The following is a 20990-nucleotide window of genomic DNA, read 5'->3' on the forward strand; positions in this document are numbered from 1 at the left end:
TTGATTTCTATTAATGGCATCCTGAAATTATGTGTCTCTTACTACCAAAACAGCTAGGAACGGAGGCATCCGGATGCAGTTATATAAAATCCAAAGGCAGTCATTACGTAAAACGTGTTTTCTCAACCTTCTTCGCACGGGTGATATGTGTTGAGGCAATTAAGTGAGTCAATGCCATAAGTAAGGGCCACTACGACAGACATCATAATCTGACATATTTGAACTTGATAATTTTTAAGAGCAAAATTGTTGGACAATGAACCTTGTTGATATTGTAGAAATATGATAGATCATATATGAAGAATGATTCATTTGAAGTAACATATCTTGAAAATTGGATTAAATCAAGCAATCAGATTCTTTGAAATAAGGAGATTAGATATGTATTGCATTGAAGACTTATCTCCAACATCCCTACATTATCTTGGACTTTATTAATATATTGTATACTATTTTTGCTAGTATTTTTTAAGGGGAACTTGTTATTGTGAGTGCATTAATTGAGCAAACAAGTGTGTCACTTTGATTATTGATAGTTTTCAGTGCGAAAATTTAAAGGGAGTGATCTAGATCTTTACGTACAAAAGTGAGGCTGCTAAATCAAGGTGTGTTAGGACTTAAATCACTTTATGTATAAGGTTGAAAGATAGTGGATTATTTCACTGAACTAGGCTTTTCAGACATAGGAAAAATCGAACTGCGTAAACAATTGATACATGCACGGATGGAGTGAAATTTATTAAATTCTATTCACTGAAGCTGCCAATTTTCAAGTTTGGAAACTCAGTCAAATTGCGATGACTTTTTGGATGGGATCAAGGCATTTCTAAGTTGAGATATTCATAGCATTCGAAGATCTATCTCTTAGCTTTGAAACGCAATTTGTATCACTAGATTTTGAGTTCAGGAGCTCGAGTTATGACTGTTTTAGTGAAGATTGAACAAGTAAAATTTATGGACGGGATTATTACTAAAATTATGAGTTTCGGGCTTTTAATTCGAGTTTAAATCATATTAGATTTAATTTTTAGGCTTAACTTTTATTATATATGAGCCCAATATTGTATTTATTAAGTCCTATTATTTTATTATTTATTTCAAATTTTGGATATCTTTTAAGTATTTTAAGTTATTTTGAGTTTTATGTCAACAAGAAAGTTTAGTTTAAAACTACTTCTTGTTTAGGTTAATTAGAGTTTCAGTATAGTTGAGAGTTTTTCTTTGGATGTACTTAGTTAGCCTATATAAAGACTTCTTTATTGTACACAATTAATAATCGATTCAGCAACTTCTCTCTTTGAGTTAATAAAATTCTTTTTGAGTTTTTCTTTTCAAGAATTTCTCTTAAGTTTTTCTTTTAGAAAAGTTTTAACAATCTTTTTAGATTGTGGGGATCGTATCCAAGCTTTTTTCCTACCAAGATTTCTTTCTTGGAGAGGAAATTAGAGCCGTTTGAAGGGGGTGGATTCATCTAGTTTCCAAGACTCCTTAGGACTTTTACACACCACTTCCCATCTTTTTCATCTATCTTGTTTCGTTTCTTTGTTATTTTGTTATGTTCTTGTGTGAAGTTATTGTAACATCCCTTACTCGAGACCGTTTCCGGAGTCGAGCTCGAGGCATTACTTTAATTAACTTAAAAATTCGGGGCATAAAATTTTACTTTTGAAATTAATTTCACTCTTCACAACAAAGTTGTCCACCTGTGCAGTAGTTACTAATTTAGTTATAACTCGAGCTACGGAATTTGAAATTTAAATCCATAAATTTTCCCTGAAACTAGACTCATATATCTTCTTACCATAAATTTTTCAGAATTTTTGGTTCAGCCAATTAGTACAGTTTATTAGTTAAATTCTCCCTTGTTTCACCACTCGACTATCTTGACCTCTTGTCACTAAAAATAAGCTTTCTCATTGTAGGATTTTCATATGGTGTTCTCACTTGTTTCTACAGAAAATAGACTCAATAAGAAATCTATACATATAAACTAAAACTCATAACCATTTTTTTACAATTTCTAATTATTTTCTAAACTCAGAACAGGGGACTCCAAAAACAGTTCTGACCCTATCTTACTAAAATTCACATATCTTAAAATATAAAATTCATTTTGCTACACCATTATTTTTATATGAAAGTAAACTCAATAAGCTTTAATTATATATATCATTCAACTTCTAATTAATTTTATACTATTCTAGGTGATTTTTCAAAGTCACGTCACTGTTGCTGCTTGAAATCTGTTTCTTTGCAAAGTTTACTCTTTCATGATTTCTATGCATGATTTATCACCTAAACATTTGTAACAACAAACACCTTCATACCTAGCCATTTTAACAACCATTCATCATCGAATACTTACATATCATTCTTTAGCAAAATCATAAATACAAACATTCAAAATAACTAAGTCGCTATACATGCCATAACCTAAACATGGTTCTTTATAAAATACCAAGTTGTTGTTGTTGATAGTATGGACGATCTCCGACGTCTTTAAGTTCCCGAAAGTAGCTTTACAATACTATAAGAGAAAGAAAAATAAAAGAAGTAAGCATAAAGCTTAGTAAGTTTACTAGCAAATAAATAACAACATTTAACACATAATTAAACTCAAATGTCAATATCTCTAGTTTACTCTTTATTTAATCTCATTCTCGTTCTCTTGTTGGTTTACTTAGTTAACTCATGATCGTAACTTATTCTTCTCTTGCTGAAACATTGAGTATCAATTAATAATATAGTAAGTTCTTAACTCTTATAACTCATCTGAGCTTGCCATTTATGCTTTTAAATGAACTTTCATTAACATGATTCGTTTACTAGCCCGTTGAGCCACGTTGGAATAATAAGGATACTTGGGTCTTTTCTGATATTAACATGCCAAAGCCATGTCCCAGACATGGTCTTACATGGGATGTTCTCATATCGGTGTCCATGTCATGTCCCAGACATGGTCTTACGAGGGACCTCTCATCTCGGTGCCAACGCCATGTCCCAGACATGGTCTTACATGGGACGTCTCATCTCGGTGCCAACGCCATGTCCCAGACATGGTCTTACATGGTACCTCTTTACCCAAATGTCATGACATTTGTATCCGATACATTCCTCATGTTTCAACGGGGTTTTTTAACACCAATTCTTTGTCATCTCATACTTGAGTTAACATTAAATAAATTCATAAAATAAATGCATAATTACTGGAAAATAACAATATTAATAATAATTATTGAAATATTATATTTATTTACCATAAACTTATCTCGGTACAAAATATAGCTAAATTCACCAACTTAGCCTTCAACTTTATTCTTTCCTTTGTCTAACCTCGAGTTTCGTTCTTCTTGATCTAAAATAGCAAATTTAACTCATTTAATACTCACATTTATCAAAATAGCCCTCGACTCTAACTTTGGTAAAATTACGATTTTGCCTCTAAACTTTTACATAATTACATTTTTCCCCAAGGCTCGGAAATTAAAATTCATCTCATATTCTTATGTTTTATGACATGCTGAACATTTTTTCCTTCTATGGCAACATCAAATTCCCACTCTAACACTTACTTATAAACATTAGGTATTTTTACCGATTATGTCAACTTACTCGTTTTCACTTAAAATCGCTTAGCAAAAGTTGTTTAACATAATTTCTAGCTTCATATTCCACCATAAAACATCAAAATAAACACATTTCACCTACGGGTATTTTTCCAAATATGAACCCTAGGTTAAATTATTGCTAGAATAGGCTAAATTAAGCTACCGGTGTCTCAAAAACGTAAAGAGCATTAAAAACGGGGCTTGGGATCACTTATTATGGAGCTTGGAAGCTTGAAAACCCTAACTATGGCTTCTACCCTTGCTAAATTCGGCCTAATGAAGAAGATGATCAAAAATTGGCTTTTAATTTTGTTTTTAATTCATTTTAATAACTAAATGACTAAAATGCCCTTAATGAAAAACTTTGGAAACATGCCTAACCATGTCCATTTTTATCCACCAACTTAACCAATGGCCTAATTACCATATAAAGACCTCCAATTTAAAATTTCATAACAATTGAACACCTCTAACATATAGAACTCAACTTTTGCACTTTTTACAATTTAGTCCTTTTGACTAAATTGAGTGCCCAAACGTTAAAATTTTTGAACGAAATTTTCACAAAATCTTTCCGTGAAATTGTAGGCCATAGAAATATAATAAAAATAATTTTTTTCTCATCGGATTTGTGGTCCCGAAACCACTGTTCCGATAACCTTAAATTTGGGTCATTACAGTTATGCCTCGTATTTTTCTGCTTTTCTTCTCCCAATTAAACTCTATTTTTAGTTTCCCACTTAAACTCTGATTAGTGTAGGTTATTTTTATATTATTTAACCTACAAATTTAACCTATAAATAGACTCTTTTTCCACCCTAGAAAAATAACCCATAACACAATTGGGTATTAGCTTTTCAAGCTTTCACAGAATTTTGTGTTTATGTTTTGAGGGTTCTTATTTTCGAGTTTCGGGGTTTATTTTTATCTCTATATTTTGTACTATTTGTTTTTGTTGTTTTAGTGAAATTATCTTTTCCCATGAATTTTTTTCTTCTTCGGAGGGGTTTTTCCACATAAAATATTTATGTTCAATTTTTTTAATTTCTTCGTTATTTTACTTGTTCGTTGCTTAACCGAGTTTATCCCTAACAAATCGGTATCAGAGTTAGTTCAATTTCCGTAATCAACCCATTCAGAGATGGCAACAATAAGTTTTGATATTGATAAGTTTGACGGCATCACAAATTTTAATCTATGGCAAGTTACGATTCTGATTTAGAGCAATCTTGAGAATGAGGTTTTGATAGAGAAAACGACATTCATCTTATGGAAAAGGTTAGAAACCCTTCACGCCACAAAGTCTCTGGCTAACCAATTGGTATTGAAACAACGTCTATACACGTTCCACATGGATGAAAGTGAGCACATTAGAGGTCACATCAGTCAATTTATTACTCTTTTGAATGATTTAAAAAATGTTGAGGTTTAGATTGATGATAAAGATCAGGCTATGCTATTATTGTGCTCTTTACCCCCTTCATACAAGTCTTTCAAGGAGACTTGATTTATGACATAGATAATTTCTCATTCGAGGATGTGAATAGAGGTGATCATGGGCCGGGTTTGGGCCAGGCCCAAGCAAAATGTAAGGTCCGCTTTCTAGGCCCAACCTGATCTGAAAAATGGGCCTAAAAATTTGCTCAAGCCTGGCCCGGATAAAAATGCTAAAACTTGGGCCTGACCCGCCCATATTAAATTTTTTTATATTATATTATTTTTTTACATAACTTTTAAATATATATAATACATCAAAATTACTAAAAACATTAAAATAAATATTTCGAACAAATTGAAAATAAATTTTAAAAAATATGTATACTTAAATAATACTAAGATAGATGCAACTTAACAAGAAAATGTCTCTAAAATAATACCAAAATTAACAATAAAACAAGTGTTATACAATGTCCAAACAATAATAACAAAATAGTAGCAATATAATGGTGAAATGGTAGCAAAATAGGGAGAAAACAACAATAAAATATCAATAAAATAAATAAAAAATAGTAATTTTTTCTTTTGGCATTTAGTGAATTCGGGTCGGGCTCAGGCAAAAAATGTCTTTTTTTCCCAAGCCCATTTTTTGAGCTTATGTTTTTGCCTAAACCCTCCCACTTTTCGGGCGAGCCTTCGGGTCAGGCTGGGTGGCCTAGCCCAAGAGTAGGTCTTGATGTGAAAGGTCATCTGTTGAGTAAAGACAAACTCGATAACGAGTTTGGTTAAAATAGCAAGTCAGATAGGCAAGCCTCGGTTTTGGTAGCATCAAGGAAACGAGACAAGAGATGTCGTTATTGAAAGAAGTTAGATCATATCAAGGAAAATTGTAACAAACTGCGAAATAAAAGGGTTGTTGAGAGTAACGAGGAAGATTTAGCTGGTGCTAATTTGATATTGATAAGTTTGATGCCATCACAAGTTTCAATTTGCGGCAAGTTTCGAATTACGACAATTTTGATTTAGAGTAATCTTGAGAAGGAGGTTTTGATGGAGAAAATGACATTCATCTTATGGAAAAGGTTAGAAACCTTTCACGCGACAAAGTTTATGGCTAATCGATTGGTGTTGAAACAACGTTTATACACGTTCCACATGGATGAAAGTGAACACCTTAGAGGTCACATCAGTCAATTTATTACTCTTTTGAATGATTTAAAAAATGTTAAGGTTCAGGTTGACGATGAAAATCAGGCTATGCTATTATTGTGCTCTTCACCCCCTTCGTACAAGTCTTTCAGGGAGACCTTGATTTTTGATAGATAATTTCTCATTCGAGGATGTGAAGGGTCATCTATTAAGCAAAGACAAACTTGACAATGAGTTTGGTTCGAATAGCAAGTCAGATAGGCAAGCCTCGATTTTGGTAGCATCAAGGAAATGAGACAAAAGATGTCGCTATTGTAAGAAGTTAAATTATGTCAAGGCAAATTGTTACAAACTGCGAAATAAAAAGGTTGCTGAAAGCAACGAGGAAGATTTAGCTGGTGCTAATTTGGCCAATGACAAGGGTGATGATTTCTTATTGGTGTCAACAAGTAAAAGCTCTAAGTTTACATCCGATTAGATCTTGGATTCGGGGTATTCTTTCCACATGTGTCCCAACAGGGACTGGTTTTCCACATACAATTCAGTTGAAGGTGGAGTTGTACGTATTGGGAATGGTTCACCCAGCAAGGTAACCGATATTGGTATTGTTAAGATCAGGATGCACGATGAGACAATTAGGACACTGTTAGATGTCAGATATTTGCTTGACTTAAAGAAAAATCTCATCTCTTTAGGAATTTCAAACTTGAAGGGTTGTAAAATTAACATCGAGTCAAGCGACATTAAGGTATCTCGTGGGTTCTTGTTTTGATGAAAGGTAAAATGATTGACAATCTTTATGTTTTGAAAGAATCAATGGTGACTGGTGAAATAAGACGTCCCTTGTTTGTTAAGGAGTCGAAGTCGACTCATTTGAAACGGAGACAACTTGGTCATAAGAGGGAAAAATATATGATTGTTTCGTATAAGAGAGGTTCTCTTTTAAATAGGTTTTGAAAAGATAATGCATTGTGTTCATGGAAATCAAACCAGGGTCAATTTTAATTTGGTAGTGAACAAGAAGAAGACTAGAAGACTTCCAGCTTCTAATCACAGCTTCGACTCAGTTAATATATTGCATAGTTTGAGATAAGCCCGTGGCCGACTTTAGTAAAGAGGGCCAGATTTGTAAAGTTATGCATCGTATTTTTCAGCTTTTTTTCTCCTAGTTAAACTCTGCATTTAGTTCCCACTTAAATTCTGATTAGTGTAGGTTATTTTAATATTATTTGACCTACAAATTTAACTTATAAATAGACCCTCTTTCCATATTAGAAAAATAACCCATAGCACATTTAGGTCCTAGACATAGACTTTCCCACTATCACACTTCTTTCTAACAACTATGTATTTTCCACACGAAATAATTTCTTTTTTCCTTCTTTTCTCAAAATTTATTTTGGGCTTGTAACCATATATTCAGCATAAATCACATTTAAAAATAAATTCAACTTGCATATTCAATCAAATACAATAACATGATAAACAAGAAATTCTTATTGTAGTATATATATATATATATATATATATATATATATATATATATATATATATATATATATAACTCAAGGTCTAGTTCAACCTATATTAAAGGTAAATCTAATCATGTCCATAGTAAATTCACATTTTTACTATATTAAGAATTTTATTAAACTTCAATTTAAGGTCACTATTTTTTAATAATAATAAACGAATTCATGCAACATAAAATCATGGAGGCTGTATTTATAGGAGTTTCAGTGGCTAAATATAGTAAAGGCAAGTTGTTTAAATTAATTTAAAATAGTTTGAAAATAGTTCAATAAAATTAGACTTAACTAAAATAACTTCAATTGGTTAAACTATTTTTAGCTTTGCTATATAGGTGTTACAAATTAAGAAGTTCACTTTTCTTGGACTTTAAAAATTTCAGTAAAAAATTCAAAAATAAAAGGGCTCAAATGTTCATTGCACTCATATATAACCAACCAAAATATATAGTAAAAGATTAATATTATATTATTTATATATATCGAGGAAAATATTATATTATACATTTTAATATAGTATAATAAAATTTATTTATAAAAAGTGCATAGTCAAAGTTGTAAATTTGATTTATAATTTCAATTTATGATAAAGACGTGTTTGAAGACCAAATTGATAGAATTTGTAAATATAAAGAATCAAATTTGTTGGATTATTTAGAATCAAAACCAAACTAATAGAATGTATAAGTGTCGGTGGCTAAGTGTTAAACCACGTCATGCCATTATTTCTGTTAACAATTTAACTGAGGGTGACAATAACAAAAACAATAAAAAATATTAGTGACAAAATTGAAAATTTTTGTAGTTTGGTGACAAAAACAGAAACACATTAATAGTTGGGTGACTAATGCTGTTGTTTAACCAAAATAAATTTACCCTTTTTGTGGCCCTTAATGTTTCTATGGGCTTGAACCCATTTCTTACCCGACATGTTTCCTTTTCGGCCCTAACTCGAAGATCTGATCCAGTCCATGCTTTGTCTTCCTATGTCAGTTGAAACATGAACCGCCCGACGTTTTTTTTCCACTTCCAGTGTTTTACAATTACATCTGATTTGCTGAGCTGACCCCAGTCAGACATTGATCCTTCAATCCAGCTGCGACTCCAACTCTCAGAGCCCCCATGAGGAAACGAGATTTAGCTATTCTTATGCTCTCTGCTTTCGCCATATTCTTCTCTCTTCAGGTTCGTTTATTTCCTGTTTCTTCACTTCTATTCATCTCACGAACCATAAACCCTAGAAACACATGGGCTTTTTAATTCCCTTCTATATCCATTTTTTTACTTCCTTCTTTGTTTTGTGTAGCACGAGGGAGATTTTTCGTTTAGAGAAGCGTGGTATCATTTATCCGATGAATACCCGATCAAATACGAAGCTGAACGTCTCCCCCCGCCTCTCGTTGCCGATCTGAATGGCGACGGAAAAAAGGAAATCCTCGTCGCCACTCACGATGCCAAAATTCAGGTTATTCAATTCTTTGTAGAATTAATCAATTTATTTGTGTGGCAAAGAAAAACTATTTTTTTTCTAAATTATGAATTTGATTGAATTCGGAACCTACTAGGTATTAGAGCCACACGCACGGCGTGTTGATGAAGGATTCAGTGAAGCGCCTTTGCTGGCAGAGGTGTCTTTGTTGCCTGATAAGATCAGGGTTGCTTCTGGTAGACGTCCCGTAGCCATGGCCACCGGTGTTATAGATCGAATTTATAAGTCTGGGCAACCTCAGAAACAGGTCCTGGTTGTTGTTACTTCGGGTTGGTCTGTTATGTGTTTTGACCATAATCTCACAAAGTTATGGGAGAATAATTTGCAGGTTTGTGTACTTGGGGTTTTGTATTTGATCTATTCTGTAACTTGTTCTCAAATAGTGTTTTCCTGATAGGCTTGGGTTTTTGTGGCATTCAGGAGGATTTTCCACATAATGCGCACCATAGAGAGATTGCAATTTCGATAAGTAATTACACCTTGAAGCATGGGGATTCAGGTTTAGTCATTGTTGGTGGGAGGATGGAAATGCAGCCCCATGTATGTTAAGCTAAGCTTTTGTTGTTGTTTTTGTCGTCATCGTCGTCGTTGTAGTGTCCCTTCTCCAGTTATAAGCTTAAAATCTTGCTGTACATTTCTGTTCACCAAGTCTGGGTTCTTAAAACTATTAGATTCAGATTACATAGGAACTGATTTTTTAATAATTTTTTAGCATTGCAGTGTTTAATATTACCAAGACTTGGATATATGGTTTGTGAAGTGGTTTTCTTTATGTTACTTATCTTCGGTTAATTAACAAGTTTCCTTAACATTATCAGTTATACCTAGATCCTTTTGAAGAAATTGGGATGGCAGAACGAAGTGCCGAGCAGCATAGAAGAAGTGCAAATGAAAAGGAGGTATGGATGTGTCATTGTCCATCGATGTTAAACATCTGCTTGCTTATTATTATTTATGTTGGTATTCCCATGTTTATGCAAAGAGATTTAATATAACCCAGGCATGTTAAGTCTGCTGCTGAACAGCCCCCCATTTCACACACTTTCTTGAGTGCTTCCTTCTGTTATGTTCCATTTTTTTTCTTTTTGTTACTTTAGTCTTTTTAAACTTGTCTGTCAAATACCTAGAAGTTGTCATTCTGGCATTAACCATTTGAACCTGTCAAAGTTCAAAATGATTTCTATTATTCTCTCTATTTGAGCTCCTTGATGTTCCTGCACTTCTATGCACAAAATCCGCAGCATTAGAAATAAGTGGATGTCACTCCTAGTTTCATGATCTGAATACTGATACATTGTATCCTATATAGGCTTCTGAAAACTCTGGAACTGTGAATTTACGTCATTTTGCTTTTTATGCATTTGATGGACGAAAAGGTGGACTTCGATGGTCTAGAAAGAACGAGGTATGCTTCTTTATTTTCAGAAATATTTTTTAAAATTTTCATCATTATTTTCTGTTGTTCTCTTTGCAGTTCTGCATATCTTTCACCAAATGTTAAGCTTTTGGAGAATATAAGTGCTGCTTTATAGTTGCTGTCACCTTATTTGCAAGTTTGGTACCTTTATCAGCTATCTTCTCCTTCGCTACATGCTGATATAATCATTTTATTTTTTGGTTTAGAATATTGAAGAACATTCTTCAGATTCATCACAGCTAATTCCACAACATAACTACAAGCTTGATGTGCATGCTCTGAACACTCGTCAACCTGGTGAGGTATGCTTTAAGGCCATTTGGATTATTATTTATATCTCTGAAGGAGGTTATAAACTTTAAGTGCTTTGGGGAAAAAGATACTAGTAGCTGAATCTTATTTGTTAATTGACTCGTCATAATTCAAGTAAAAATCATAGGCAGCTGGTTTTTTTCTAGCTTCACATCTGTTTTCCTGGTTACATTCATCTTTGTTTTGTGAGTCAAATTTTCAGTCAAATACGAGTCTCATTTCACCTGCTATTAAAGCACACTTTTTCTCTCATGTTTCTAGTTTTCTGTAACTTTTAACTAATCTAAGTTGTGGTTATTTGTCTAATTGCGTTGGTATGTTTATTTCTTTTAAAGCATTTCCCCTATCTAGATGATTCCCAATGCGATAATATTTTGATTTTTTTCCAATCTAGTTGAATCAATCCCAAGTATAGAATCTCTTAGACATGTGAACTGTAGTTTGAATGCAGGGAATTTAGAGAATCAATCCTTGGAGTTATGCCACATCATTGGGTAAGCTATTATTAGTACATGCTAATTATGAACTCTGTTCTTTTCATACTCAAGAATGTGAGGGATTCATGTTACATCTATCTTTTTTCTCTAGGATAGGAGAGAAGATACTTTGTTGAAGTTGTCACATTTCAAGCGACATAAGAGGAAAACATTGAAAAGAGTACCTGGAAAGTCAACAACATATCCTTTTCATAAGCCTGAGGAACACCATCCTCCAGGGAAGGATGATTCAAAAAAAATTTCAAACTTGATTGGAAAAGCTGCCAAGTATGCCAGTTCAGCAAAATCTAAGAAGGTAAGTTTTTCAATGGGATATGCGTACTTCTGTCAAAACATTCATTCAGAAGTTTAGAGGAGACTGTGGACATGAAGGTTTTTCAGTTATTTGGCTGGTTTCGTTTTAGCTGTGATGCTATGTATCTTGTAGTTCATTGGAATGACACCTCATATGCACCTCTTTTCTTATATCTGTATGTTCTCCTTTGTTGCGACTTTTCTATGACTTCGATGCATCTAATTGCCGCCTTTTGCTGCTCCACTTAGTTGGTCTTGTACACTAGGAGACCCGACCCTGTGACAAACTTATTTACTGAAGGATATTGCTTATATTGTATGACCTCTCAGTTTTATTATCTTGTCAGTTTCTCTTTTGTGATTTTCAGATATATTCCAAACTGAATTTTTCCTTGCAAGATATGTTTACCGTGTATGTTTTTAATGATTAGTTTTTTTCCTTGATTCACGAAGGAAACAGTCTATGGAATTTATCTTATAAATGCCTATAATTTTCTTCTTTACTTTTTTGTTGCAGCCAATGGCTTATATTCCAACCATAACAAACTACACCCAGCTCTGGTGGGTTCCTAACGTTGTTGTGGCCCATCAAAAGGAAGGGATAGAAGCTGTTCATTTGGCATCTGGTCGAACTGTATGCAAGGTGACTGTTGACTCTCACTATGTACTTTTAAATATAATGCTTTGTGAGAATTGCTGAACTAATTTGTGTCTAAATTTCTTTCACTGTCTGTTAATATGAAATGCTACTTTTGTAACTTGAAAGTCAGCCCCGTTTTTTTTTTTTTATCGAAAATCTTTTCTTGATCTAATTTTCAGCTTTAGTTATATTTTTTTTCTTCCCTCATGAAATATGCATTGCAATTGTCAAATGGACCTACTGTTAGCTTTTAAATACAATGTATTCATGCTATATGTCAAGATTGTATATTGCTATACTGAATTGACGGATAATATTTATTGATTTCATCAGCTTCATCTTCAAGAAGGAGGCCTTCATGCTGATATCAATGGAGATGGAGTCCTGGATCATGTCCAGGTGCGGGCTTCTCTTTTATTTTGTTATATTACCTTGTACCAAATTGTTTTTGTTGTGCATGTCATATTTAAAAATGACTCCATTAGTACAAATGTTCTAACTACTTCTGAAGTGACCACTTATATTTGTTCTCCTCAGGCTGTTGGTGGAAATGGTGCTGAGCAGACTGTTATTAGTGGATCAATGGAGGTGCTGCGACCTTGTTGGGCTGTGGCAACCTCTGGAGTACCAGTTCGAGAACAACTATTTAATGCTTCAATATGTCATCATTCCCCTTTCAATTTATTCCAGCATGGAGAGTTCTACAGAGGTTTTGGTCGAAGTAGTCATGTTGCTTCTTTAGAAGTTGCAACACCCATTCTGATCCCCAGAAGTGATGGACATAGGCATCGTAAGGGGAGCCATGGTGATGTTATTTTCTTGACAAATCGAGGAGAGGTATGCTGCTGTTCTATGTCTAATGTTTTTGTAGCTCCCATGGCATTGGATTGAAGATGCATGCATTTGAGTTCTGAATTCTTTTCTAAAAGAAAAAGAACAATATCTTTTTGTCATTTATTTGAACCTAGATTTTGGGTTTTTGGAATATCTAGTTAAGTACTTTATTAGGCGGAATCTGTCCTTATTTCATGTTATGTGTGAACATGGAATGAGTGATACCTTTACTACTGTGGTTTTTTGGATGAGAAAGCAAATTTATCATCCGAAGGAAGCAGTTAAACTGGTAGGTCAAAACTTTTCTAGCCCATTTAGCTAGAGGACAATGAATCATACAAAAAAAAGAAAAAAGAAAAAATGGAAAGAAGGCAGAGCCATTTAATCCCCAAGTTATACAAAGACTCCTATTTACAAGAAGTTTGCTTTGATTGTCCTTGCTAGTCTTATTTTGATAGCCTCCTTAATATATGCAAGATCTTGACAGAGGATTCCAGTAACCTGCCGTATATCCTGTTATTCCTCTCCCTTCTTTCCTGATAGATGTAAGCATTCCACGTAATAGAGATGGACACACCCTATAGGTAACTCTTTCATCTGAAACTTCCCCCCCTAGTAGCCACTCCTCTGTGAAGCTGACGTAGTTGCACAAGCTCCTTGGCTGGTATTGTGCAATCTTGCAACTACTGGGTTCAGTAATTCATGTATTGTTTTCATTTTGTTAGATTTTTATGTCAGCTGAAGATTTGGGAACTTAGAATGCATTAATCCTCGCAGGTAACTGCATACTCTCCTGGCTTGCATGGACATGATGCTGTTTGGCAATGGCAGCTCCTGACAGATGCTACATGGTCAAATCTTCCTTCACCTTCAGGGATGATGGAAGGCGGTATGGTGGTTCCAACATTCAAGTCGATCTCATTGCGTGTGCATGACAATCAGCAAATGATCCTTGCTGCTGGAGACCAAACAGGTGTAATTATTTCTCCTGGAGGAAGTGTATTAACATCAATCGATCTTCCTGCTCCGCCCTCCCATGCCCTGATTGCCGAGGACTTCTCGAATGATGGGCTCACTGACCTTATTCTCGTAACCTCAAGTGGAGTATATGGTTTTGTCCAGACACGACAACCCGGTGCCCTCTTTTTCAGCACACTGGTTGGTTGCCTTTTACTTGTGATGGGAGTACTCTTTGTCACTCAACACTTAAATTCAATGAAGGGTAAACCTCGTGCTTCATCTGGTCCACGGTGAAAAAGCAGGTTCGTTTTATAGTCTTGACTACCAAAGATCACCCGACAGTTGAGTGAAAGATGGCTGTAATAGAAGTTACAACACTCTGGAATTCCAAGAGATCGAAGATTTTTAGGCTTATAGTTCTCGACTTTGTATGATTTATGTTATGCAGATTTGGATTGAGAATGGAGGTGGATCATGTAACTTGTTTTGAAGTTAAAGAAAGTTTTACCATAAATTTTGTGAAGTCTCGATTATTTTTTTCAATTTCGATCATCTTAATTGATTGTGGTGGTATTTATTACATTCATAATAATAATAAACGCAGTGTAACTGAAAATGCATCTGCATTGCAATTTGAATTTCTAAATACAACATAAATAATACAAGTAAAACGAGGGAAATAAAAGAAAAAAACTCGGGGGCATTTGAAAACACCAGTAAAAGATAAAAAGAGCAACATTAATGAGCAACCAGAAAGCCAGGGTACACTGCAAAGACCTGATTAATCAATCAATACATCATCATGTCAGCAGAAGGCATAAAGGGTTGATTGGTTGTGGAAAAATTCCATGGATTCATTAAACTATCATCATTGAGCTGATGATGAGGATGACAGTAGGCCGGCTGGTCAAAGTTAGTGTCATTTTGGAGAACCCCATTGCTGGAGTTTATGAAATGAATGATTTCATTGAGAGATTGCAACCTGTTGCTGAGCTCAGTCATCTGAGCTCTAAGAACCAAGTTCTCAGCCTCAACGTTGGAGTAAAGCTGCGTGGTGACATTGATGCTTGTGAGGATCTGGTTATTGTGGTTGGTGAGATCAGAAACTTGGGCCATCAGATCATCCAGGTGCTTCTGTTTACGCATCCGAGAGCGACGTGCAGATTCCCTATTGGATAGCATTCTCTTGCGCTTCCTTTCATCCAAAATCGGCTGAAAATCCTCCGATGAACTCGAGCTTCTCAGCGTGCTTGAACCTGAGGATGCTCCACTGCTTGAAGTAGCCATAAGTAACAACAAAAATTATAACAAAAAAAAAACAGAAGAAACAATAACTGGCCTCAGAACCCAGAAATTTTATTATGCAAAGAAACTCAGATATGGAATTATTTATGAAAAATGGTGAAGAAAAGCTGAAGAAAATAAGAGCGGGCTATGGGGTTACAATAAGAAAGAGAGAGAGAGAGAGAGAGAGAGAGAGTTCATGAAAAAACGTAGAACCAGTAAAGGAAAACAACAGAGAAAGATTGAACAAGATGGGTCCTGCGCCTCAGAGTAGAGTTTATCATAAACCCAGAAAGGAGGATTTCACTGAGTACGGGAGACATGAGTCCTCAAACATCAGGGACAAGATGTTGATGAGCATTCAAAAACACACAAATAAGAGGAACAACAAGGAAAGAACTATGAGATATTGATTATATTAATGTAAGATAAAAAGAAAACCAGAGATGGAAGGACGAGAGATCTAGAGAAAGAAAGGAGTTCGTTAAAAGCTAAAAGGGAAATCAAGATGAGATGAGAAAGTAAAGAGGTTGATGAAGTATTTTATTGTGAATTTTATAGACAGGAAAATGCCCACTGGAAATTTAAAACAGATAAAAACTAGGAAGTTGAAAAGTATGGTCTTTTTATTAGCAAGTAGCAGTTGCAAAATTGATGTTGGCAAGCTTGCTTAGTTACCCCACTGTAAAAACAATGAATGGCTACAACAGTGTCATGTAATGTTAAGGGTTTTTTTTTTTTTTTCTACTTCTGTCGGCTTCAGACAGTCGTTTTCTTGCTAGCCTGGCAGGTTGCAGTAAATCTTCATTTCAGGATTGCAATTTATGTTGTGTTCTAACAAGCTAATTCAAGAAAATGGTGAAGTAAACCAATAGTGCTTCCATGGGAAAAAGGACACTGTTCTTCACGGAGTCTCTATATAAGCCGTACAAGTCACATGCATTCATGTCGGATTTCTGAAGATTGGTCCCATAAAAAAATGCAGGCACTAGTGTTTTATGTTTGCCATTATTATTCTTAAATGGCTGGTCTGGTTTAAAGCATGTGGCTCCTGCAAAGACCCAGGAGCTGATTATGGCGCTCTCAAAACAATTTTATATTTAAGATTCCCTTAACTAATCTTTTGTTTACTGTGTCAGTAGCATATAATGTAAATTCTTTATTCATCTCTTAATTACCTTTATTTATTTAATTATTTTAAGAATCCAAAAAATCTGGACATCCAATGTACCACAACTCATTAATTTCTTTTAACAATGTTGAAATTGTTGGCTGGCTGGCTGGTTTAGACTTTGAACTGACCACATTAATCTTTTGATTTTTTCCCAGAGGGAAATAATAAATAATTAATTAAGTAGTTCAACACAACAGCAGATATTTGATTTAGAATCCTTTCAAACACATGCATATGCCCCCGAAGGTTCCTAGTTGCTGCAAATTGCAAACATTGTTTATTTTACTTTTTAGACTAAAATGTGGGCGCAAGCTATGATTAAGTTGATATATTGAAGGAACCTTCAAGCCACAACTATGGTTTTGACTAACCAGGGTTTAAAGCTGTGTTTAACCTTGATTAAGCCTTAATGCTTGAACAGGAAAAGTAAAAATCCAGAACTGTTTCAACCCGGATTTATTTTATTTCAAAACCCGAACTAATTAACAAGGTGTTAAAGACAAAATGTTTTGCTCAATTGGTAAGCTCCAAGGTAGTAGAATTCTCTATACCAATACCAATACTGTTTCTGTAAGCAAAGCTAAAACAATGTGGTGTAAGCATTTGTTGATGCAGCCTCTGGGTGGTAGTGAAGCATCTCACTCAACATCATCCCCCTAATCATTTCTTCTCCCATGTTTTCATCAATGTCGAGATGAATCGGGACTCGGGCTGGTGGATTGCACCTTGGATCATATAGTGTTGCCATGTAAGGATGTTGGAGTGCTTCTGTGACAGTAATTCTCTTGGACGGGTCGAAAATAAGCATCCTTTGCAACAAATCTATGGCTAAAGGATCGGCTTGAGGGTATAAACGAGACAAATGGATGCCCGTAGAGAAAGGAAGTGACTCGATATACCTTCTGGCTTTGGGATTATCAATAAACTGAAGATCAGCCTCCTGCTGGCTTCCGAGGACACCAATAATTAGATTAAGCTGGTTGAGGCATCCTGTTCCGGGGAAGACAGGTCTCCGACCAAGAATCTCCGCAAAGATGCATCCTACTGACCAAACATCAATGGAGGTGCCATAATTGTCGCAACAGAGTAAGAGTTCGGGTGAGCGGTACCAACGGGTGACAACGTACTCTGTCATGAATTGTTCATTGCCTCTGCTGGTTCGAGCCAACCCAAAATCACATATCTTGAGGTCACAGTTAGCATTGATAAGAAGGTTCCCTGGCTTCAAGTCTCGATGCAGGATGTTTGCCGAGTGAAGGTACTTCAGCCCTCGTAGTAGCTATAATATAACACCAAAGGTTAGTTACAAGCTGATGAACACATTTGAAAGCAAAGGTAAAACTTCCCAGTACCTGAAAAAGAAAATACTTGCAATGATCATTAGAAAGTGGCTGAGAAGACTTGATAATCTGAAGCAAATCGGTGTCCATAAGCTCATAAACCAAGTAAACATCCTTAAAACTGGTTCTCTGAGTTGGCATCATAATATCTTTCAAAGCAACCACGTTGTCATGTCGAATTTGTCTGAGAAGTTTCAACTCCCTCAAAGTTCTCAACGCATCAACGTGATTCTGGAACACATTGCTGATCTTCTTTATAGCCACTTTCTCATTGGTTTCCCTGTTGATTGATGAGCATACAATGCCGTATGATCCTCTTCCTATTGGCTTGATTGGAACATACTTTGTGTCAACCTCGAATAGGGTTTGCCACATTGTATAGTAATGCTTCCCCATTGGCTTCTCCCCATTCGGTGGCTCCACCGGCATTGCCATTCCTCTGAAATTCCCACATCACCAAAATCACCATTAACAAAAAAAAAAAGAAAAAAGAAAAAACTTAAATGTAACCCAAAAGGTTAAAAAGAAAAAAGGGTTTGGAATCAATTCTTACTTGCCGCTTCCGCTTCTTTGTTTTGATCCTTTTTTTTTATCTGCTTTTTCACTTTTTCCCTATAATGAAAACCAGGAAACCCAACCTTTTCTGCTACCCTTTTATTTAATCAACCAGCAACTTCAAATTCCTCAAAATTTATCATTCCCTTGTAAAATTTCAAACTTTCACCTCCACTTCTTCCAAAAAAAAAAAAACCCTTTTTCCCACTCTTTCGTTTAATCTCTAAACCAACTCCAAATTCACAAATTTGAAATCATTCCACTGTAGAAAAACAGAAAGCCTCTTCATTTGTCTTTCCCAAAAATGAAAGCTGGGTCTTTATGCAAAATTCTTATCCAAAACAAAGACAATTGACCTTATCTGAGTCTAAATTTCTGATCAAAGAGACAAGAGAGAGAAGAGAAGATATAAAGGGGGGGAGGGGGGCAAAGCCTTCTAAGGTTCTTAACCATTACTTGAGTCCAAGGAAAGAAATAACTAAAATTGACTAGAGCTTTTGTTTTCCATCAATAATTCCTATCAGTAGTATAGGAAAGTCAGAATGGAGGTGAAAGCTTTGCCATCCCAGTGACTAAAGTTGGCTTGGCTGATAAAAACGTGGAAGGAATGCTTCTTCTTTTCAACTACATTGGCAATCATCAACTCCCCATTGTGACTGTTTCAACGATACATTGGATTTCCCTCTATTTTCAAGTAAAGCTGCCGCCCACGTGCGCGCACCGTTTTAGGCCGCCTGGCTTGCTTTGGTTTGACGAAATCCATATTCCCCACAATTGCAACTATTTACGAATGATTCAGATTGAATAAAACACGTATCATTGTGGCCTTTGGATAACAAATTACTTTACATGATGGTTACTACGTACATATTTTTTTAGCAAATTGAACTTGTCACGTCTTTCCTTTTCATTGCTTAAAATTGCACTCGAGAGACTATGAGGAGAAAAAAAACAAAAAAGCAAAATGAAGATCAATATAAAGGATTATTGGATTGAAATTATTTATCATACTTTTTTACAATAAACCTTCACCAACGGAAGGTACGAACATGGCGGAAAAAAGAAGGTACACGACCGCCAAAAGCTTTAATCCCCAAGCCTCCATAATTCCAGTTCACGCGATTAATCTGGATTAGAGTTGGGCTTTGGTTTATTAAGATTCAAATTCTTTGAATTTAAGTTAATATACTTTCAAATTTAAATTTTTCGGATTGAGTTACTTGTAGTTTTTTATTTCTTCTAAACTTGTTACATGGTTATTTATATATTTTATAGGTTAAATTCTGCTGTTAGCTTGTGTATTTTGCATAAGTTCTAGATTTAGTACATGTACTTCAATTGCATGTATTTTTCAAAATTGAAACTTTGGTCTCTATACTTTTTGGATTTTGAAATTTTAGTCTTAATGTAAGCACGGTTATTAAATATATTAACGATTTTGATAATATGTGGAGATGGCAAGTTGACATGACATTACACATACGATAATATATTTGATGTATTAAATTTTGAAAATAAAAAATTTAATGAAATTAATAGCTGTCATCTAGTCTAGACTAAAATTTTAAAAATTCTAAAAGTACAAAGATTGAGATAAAGAATTTGACTTATTTTATATTAGATAAAGAAGATGAAATAATGTTGAGATATCAAAGAAAGAAGGCTACTCATAAACTATGTTAATTTTCTACTTTTTATAATTTTTGATACATATTTTTTTGAATTATTTATAAGGATTAATTATAATTTATTTTATCGTAATTGACACGTTTGAATTTAGGATGTTTCTCTTGCTTGAGATTTGGGAGTTGAACTTTGAGATGATTTCATGTTTATATATTTGGATTTATATAATTGTGTGAATTTATGAAATTTAAAATATATTTTTATTTGAATATTAAATTATTTTTCTTTTCCTTTTAACTGCTAAACAAGTTTTAAATTTTTTTATTAAGGGAAAATGGTTTAAAATTAATTATTAATTTATAAAATTGAAATATTAATTTTTTGAAGAAAGGGATGTAGATGATGAAATCCGCGAGACAGAAAATAACGAGAATGATGTGAATAATGTGAATGATGCGATGCATGCCCAAAGTTGCCTAAGCTTGTGCCCAATCTAACTCAGTGGGCAGGATTGCTTTTTCCCACATTTCGAGGGCTCTTAGGCTCTGTAAGGACAACCCCCTTTATGTTATAGGGACAAATAAACTAGTATTTTATGTTGTTAAGGCCTGAGCCCGCTCTTTATCATATTTGGGTCTGAGCCAGTACTAAATATATTTTATATATTTTATATTCATAATTAGTATTTTTTAAAAATAGTTTCTATTTAAAATTTAACATAAATATTTTTTTATTTTTTGTTTTTCTATTAATTATTTTTAATATAATAATCTAATGTTTATAAATGCATTCCCATAAAATAATTAATTGTAATTTATTTATATCTTAATTTTATTTTAAAAAGT

The 20990-nt window shown here is 34.3% G+C and overlaps 3 protein-coding genes across 3 annotated transcripts; 1 reads left to right on the forward strand and 2 right to left on the reverse strand.

Moving 5' to 3' along the window:
* The first annotated feature begins 8734 nt into the window (after window positions 1–8734).
* Window positions 8735–14680, forward strand: LOC105763250 (uncharacterized). Its single transcript, XM_012581393.2, has 13 exons — window positions 8735–8908; window positions 9030–9188; window positions 9289–9540; window positions 9633–9752; window positions 10031–10111; window positions 10522–10617; window positions 10836–10931; window positions 11382–11435; window positions 11530–11733; window positions 12250–12375; window positions 12706–12771; window positions 12910–13209; window positions 13984–14680. The coding sequence occupies exons 1-13, from the start codon at window positions 8846–8848 to the stop codon at window positions 14458–14460; spliced, it is 2094 nt and encodes a 697-aa protein (XP_012436847.1). The 5' UTR covers window positions 8735–8845; the 3' UTR covers window positions 14461–14680.
* Window positions 14681–14772: 92 nt separating this feature from the next.
* On the reverse strand, window positions 14773–16029 carry LOC105763251 (bZIP transcription factor 11-like). The gene has a single exon (XM_012581394.2). The coding sequence runs from the start codon at window positions 15451–15453 to the stop codon at window positions 14956–14958; it is 498 nt and encodes a 165-aa protein (XP_012436848.1). The 5' UTR covers window positions 15454–16029; the 3' UTR covers window positions 14773–14955.
* A 1036-nt stretch (window positions 16030–17065) lies between these two features.
* On the reverse strand, window positions 17066–19229 carry LOC105763253 (mitogen-activated protein kinase 7). The gene is made up of 3 exons (XM_012581396.2): window positions 18518–19229; window positions 17977–18403; window positions 17066–17903 (listed from the first exon to the last, which is right to left on the reverse strand). The coding sequence occupies exons 2-3, from the start codon at window positions 18397–18399 to the stop codon at window positions 17205–17207; spliced, it is 1122 nt and encodes a 373-aa protein (XP_012436850.1). The 5' UTR covers window positions 18400–18403; window positions 18518–19229; the 3' UTR covers window positions 17066–17204.
* Window positions 19230–20990: the final 1761 nt, after the last annotated feature.

This window comes from Gossypium raimondii, chromosome 12 (genome assembly GCF_025698545.1).
Source record: "Gossypium raimondii isolate GPD5lz chromosome 12, ASM2569854v1, whole genome shotgun sequence".
NCBI classification, from domain to species: Eukaryota; Viridiplantae; Streptophyta; class Magnoliopsida; order Malvales; family Malvaceae; genus Gossypium; species Gossypium raimondii.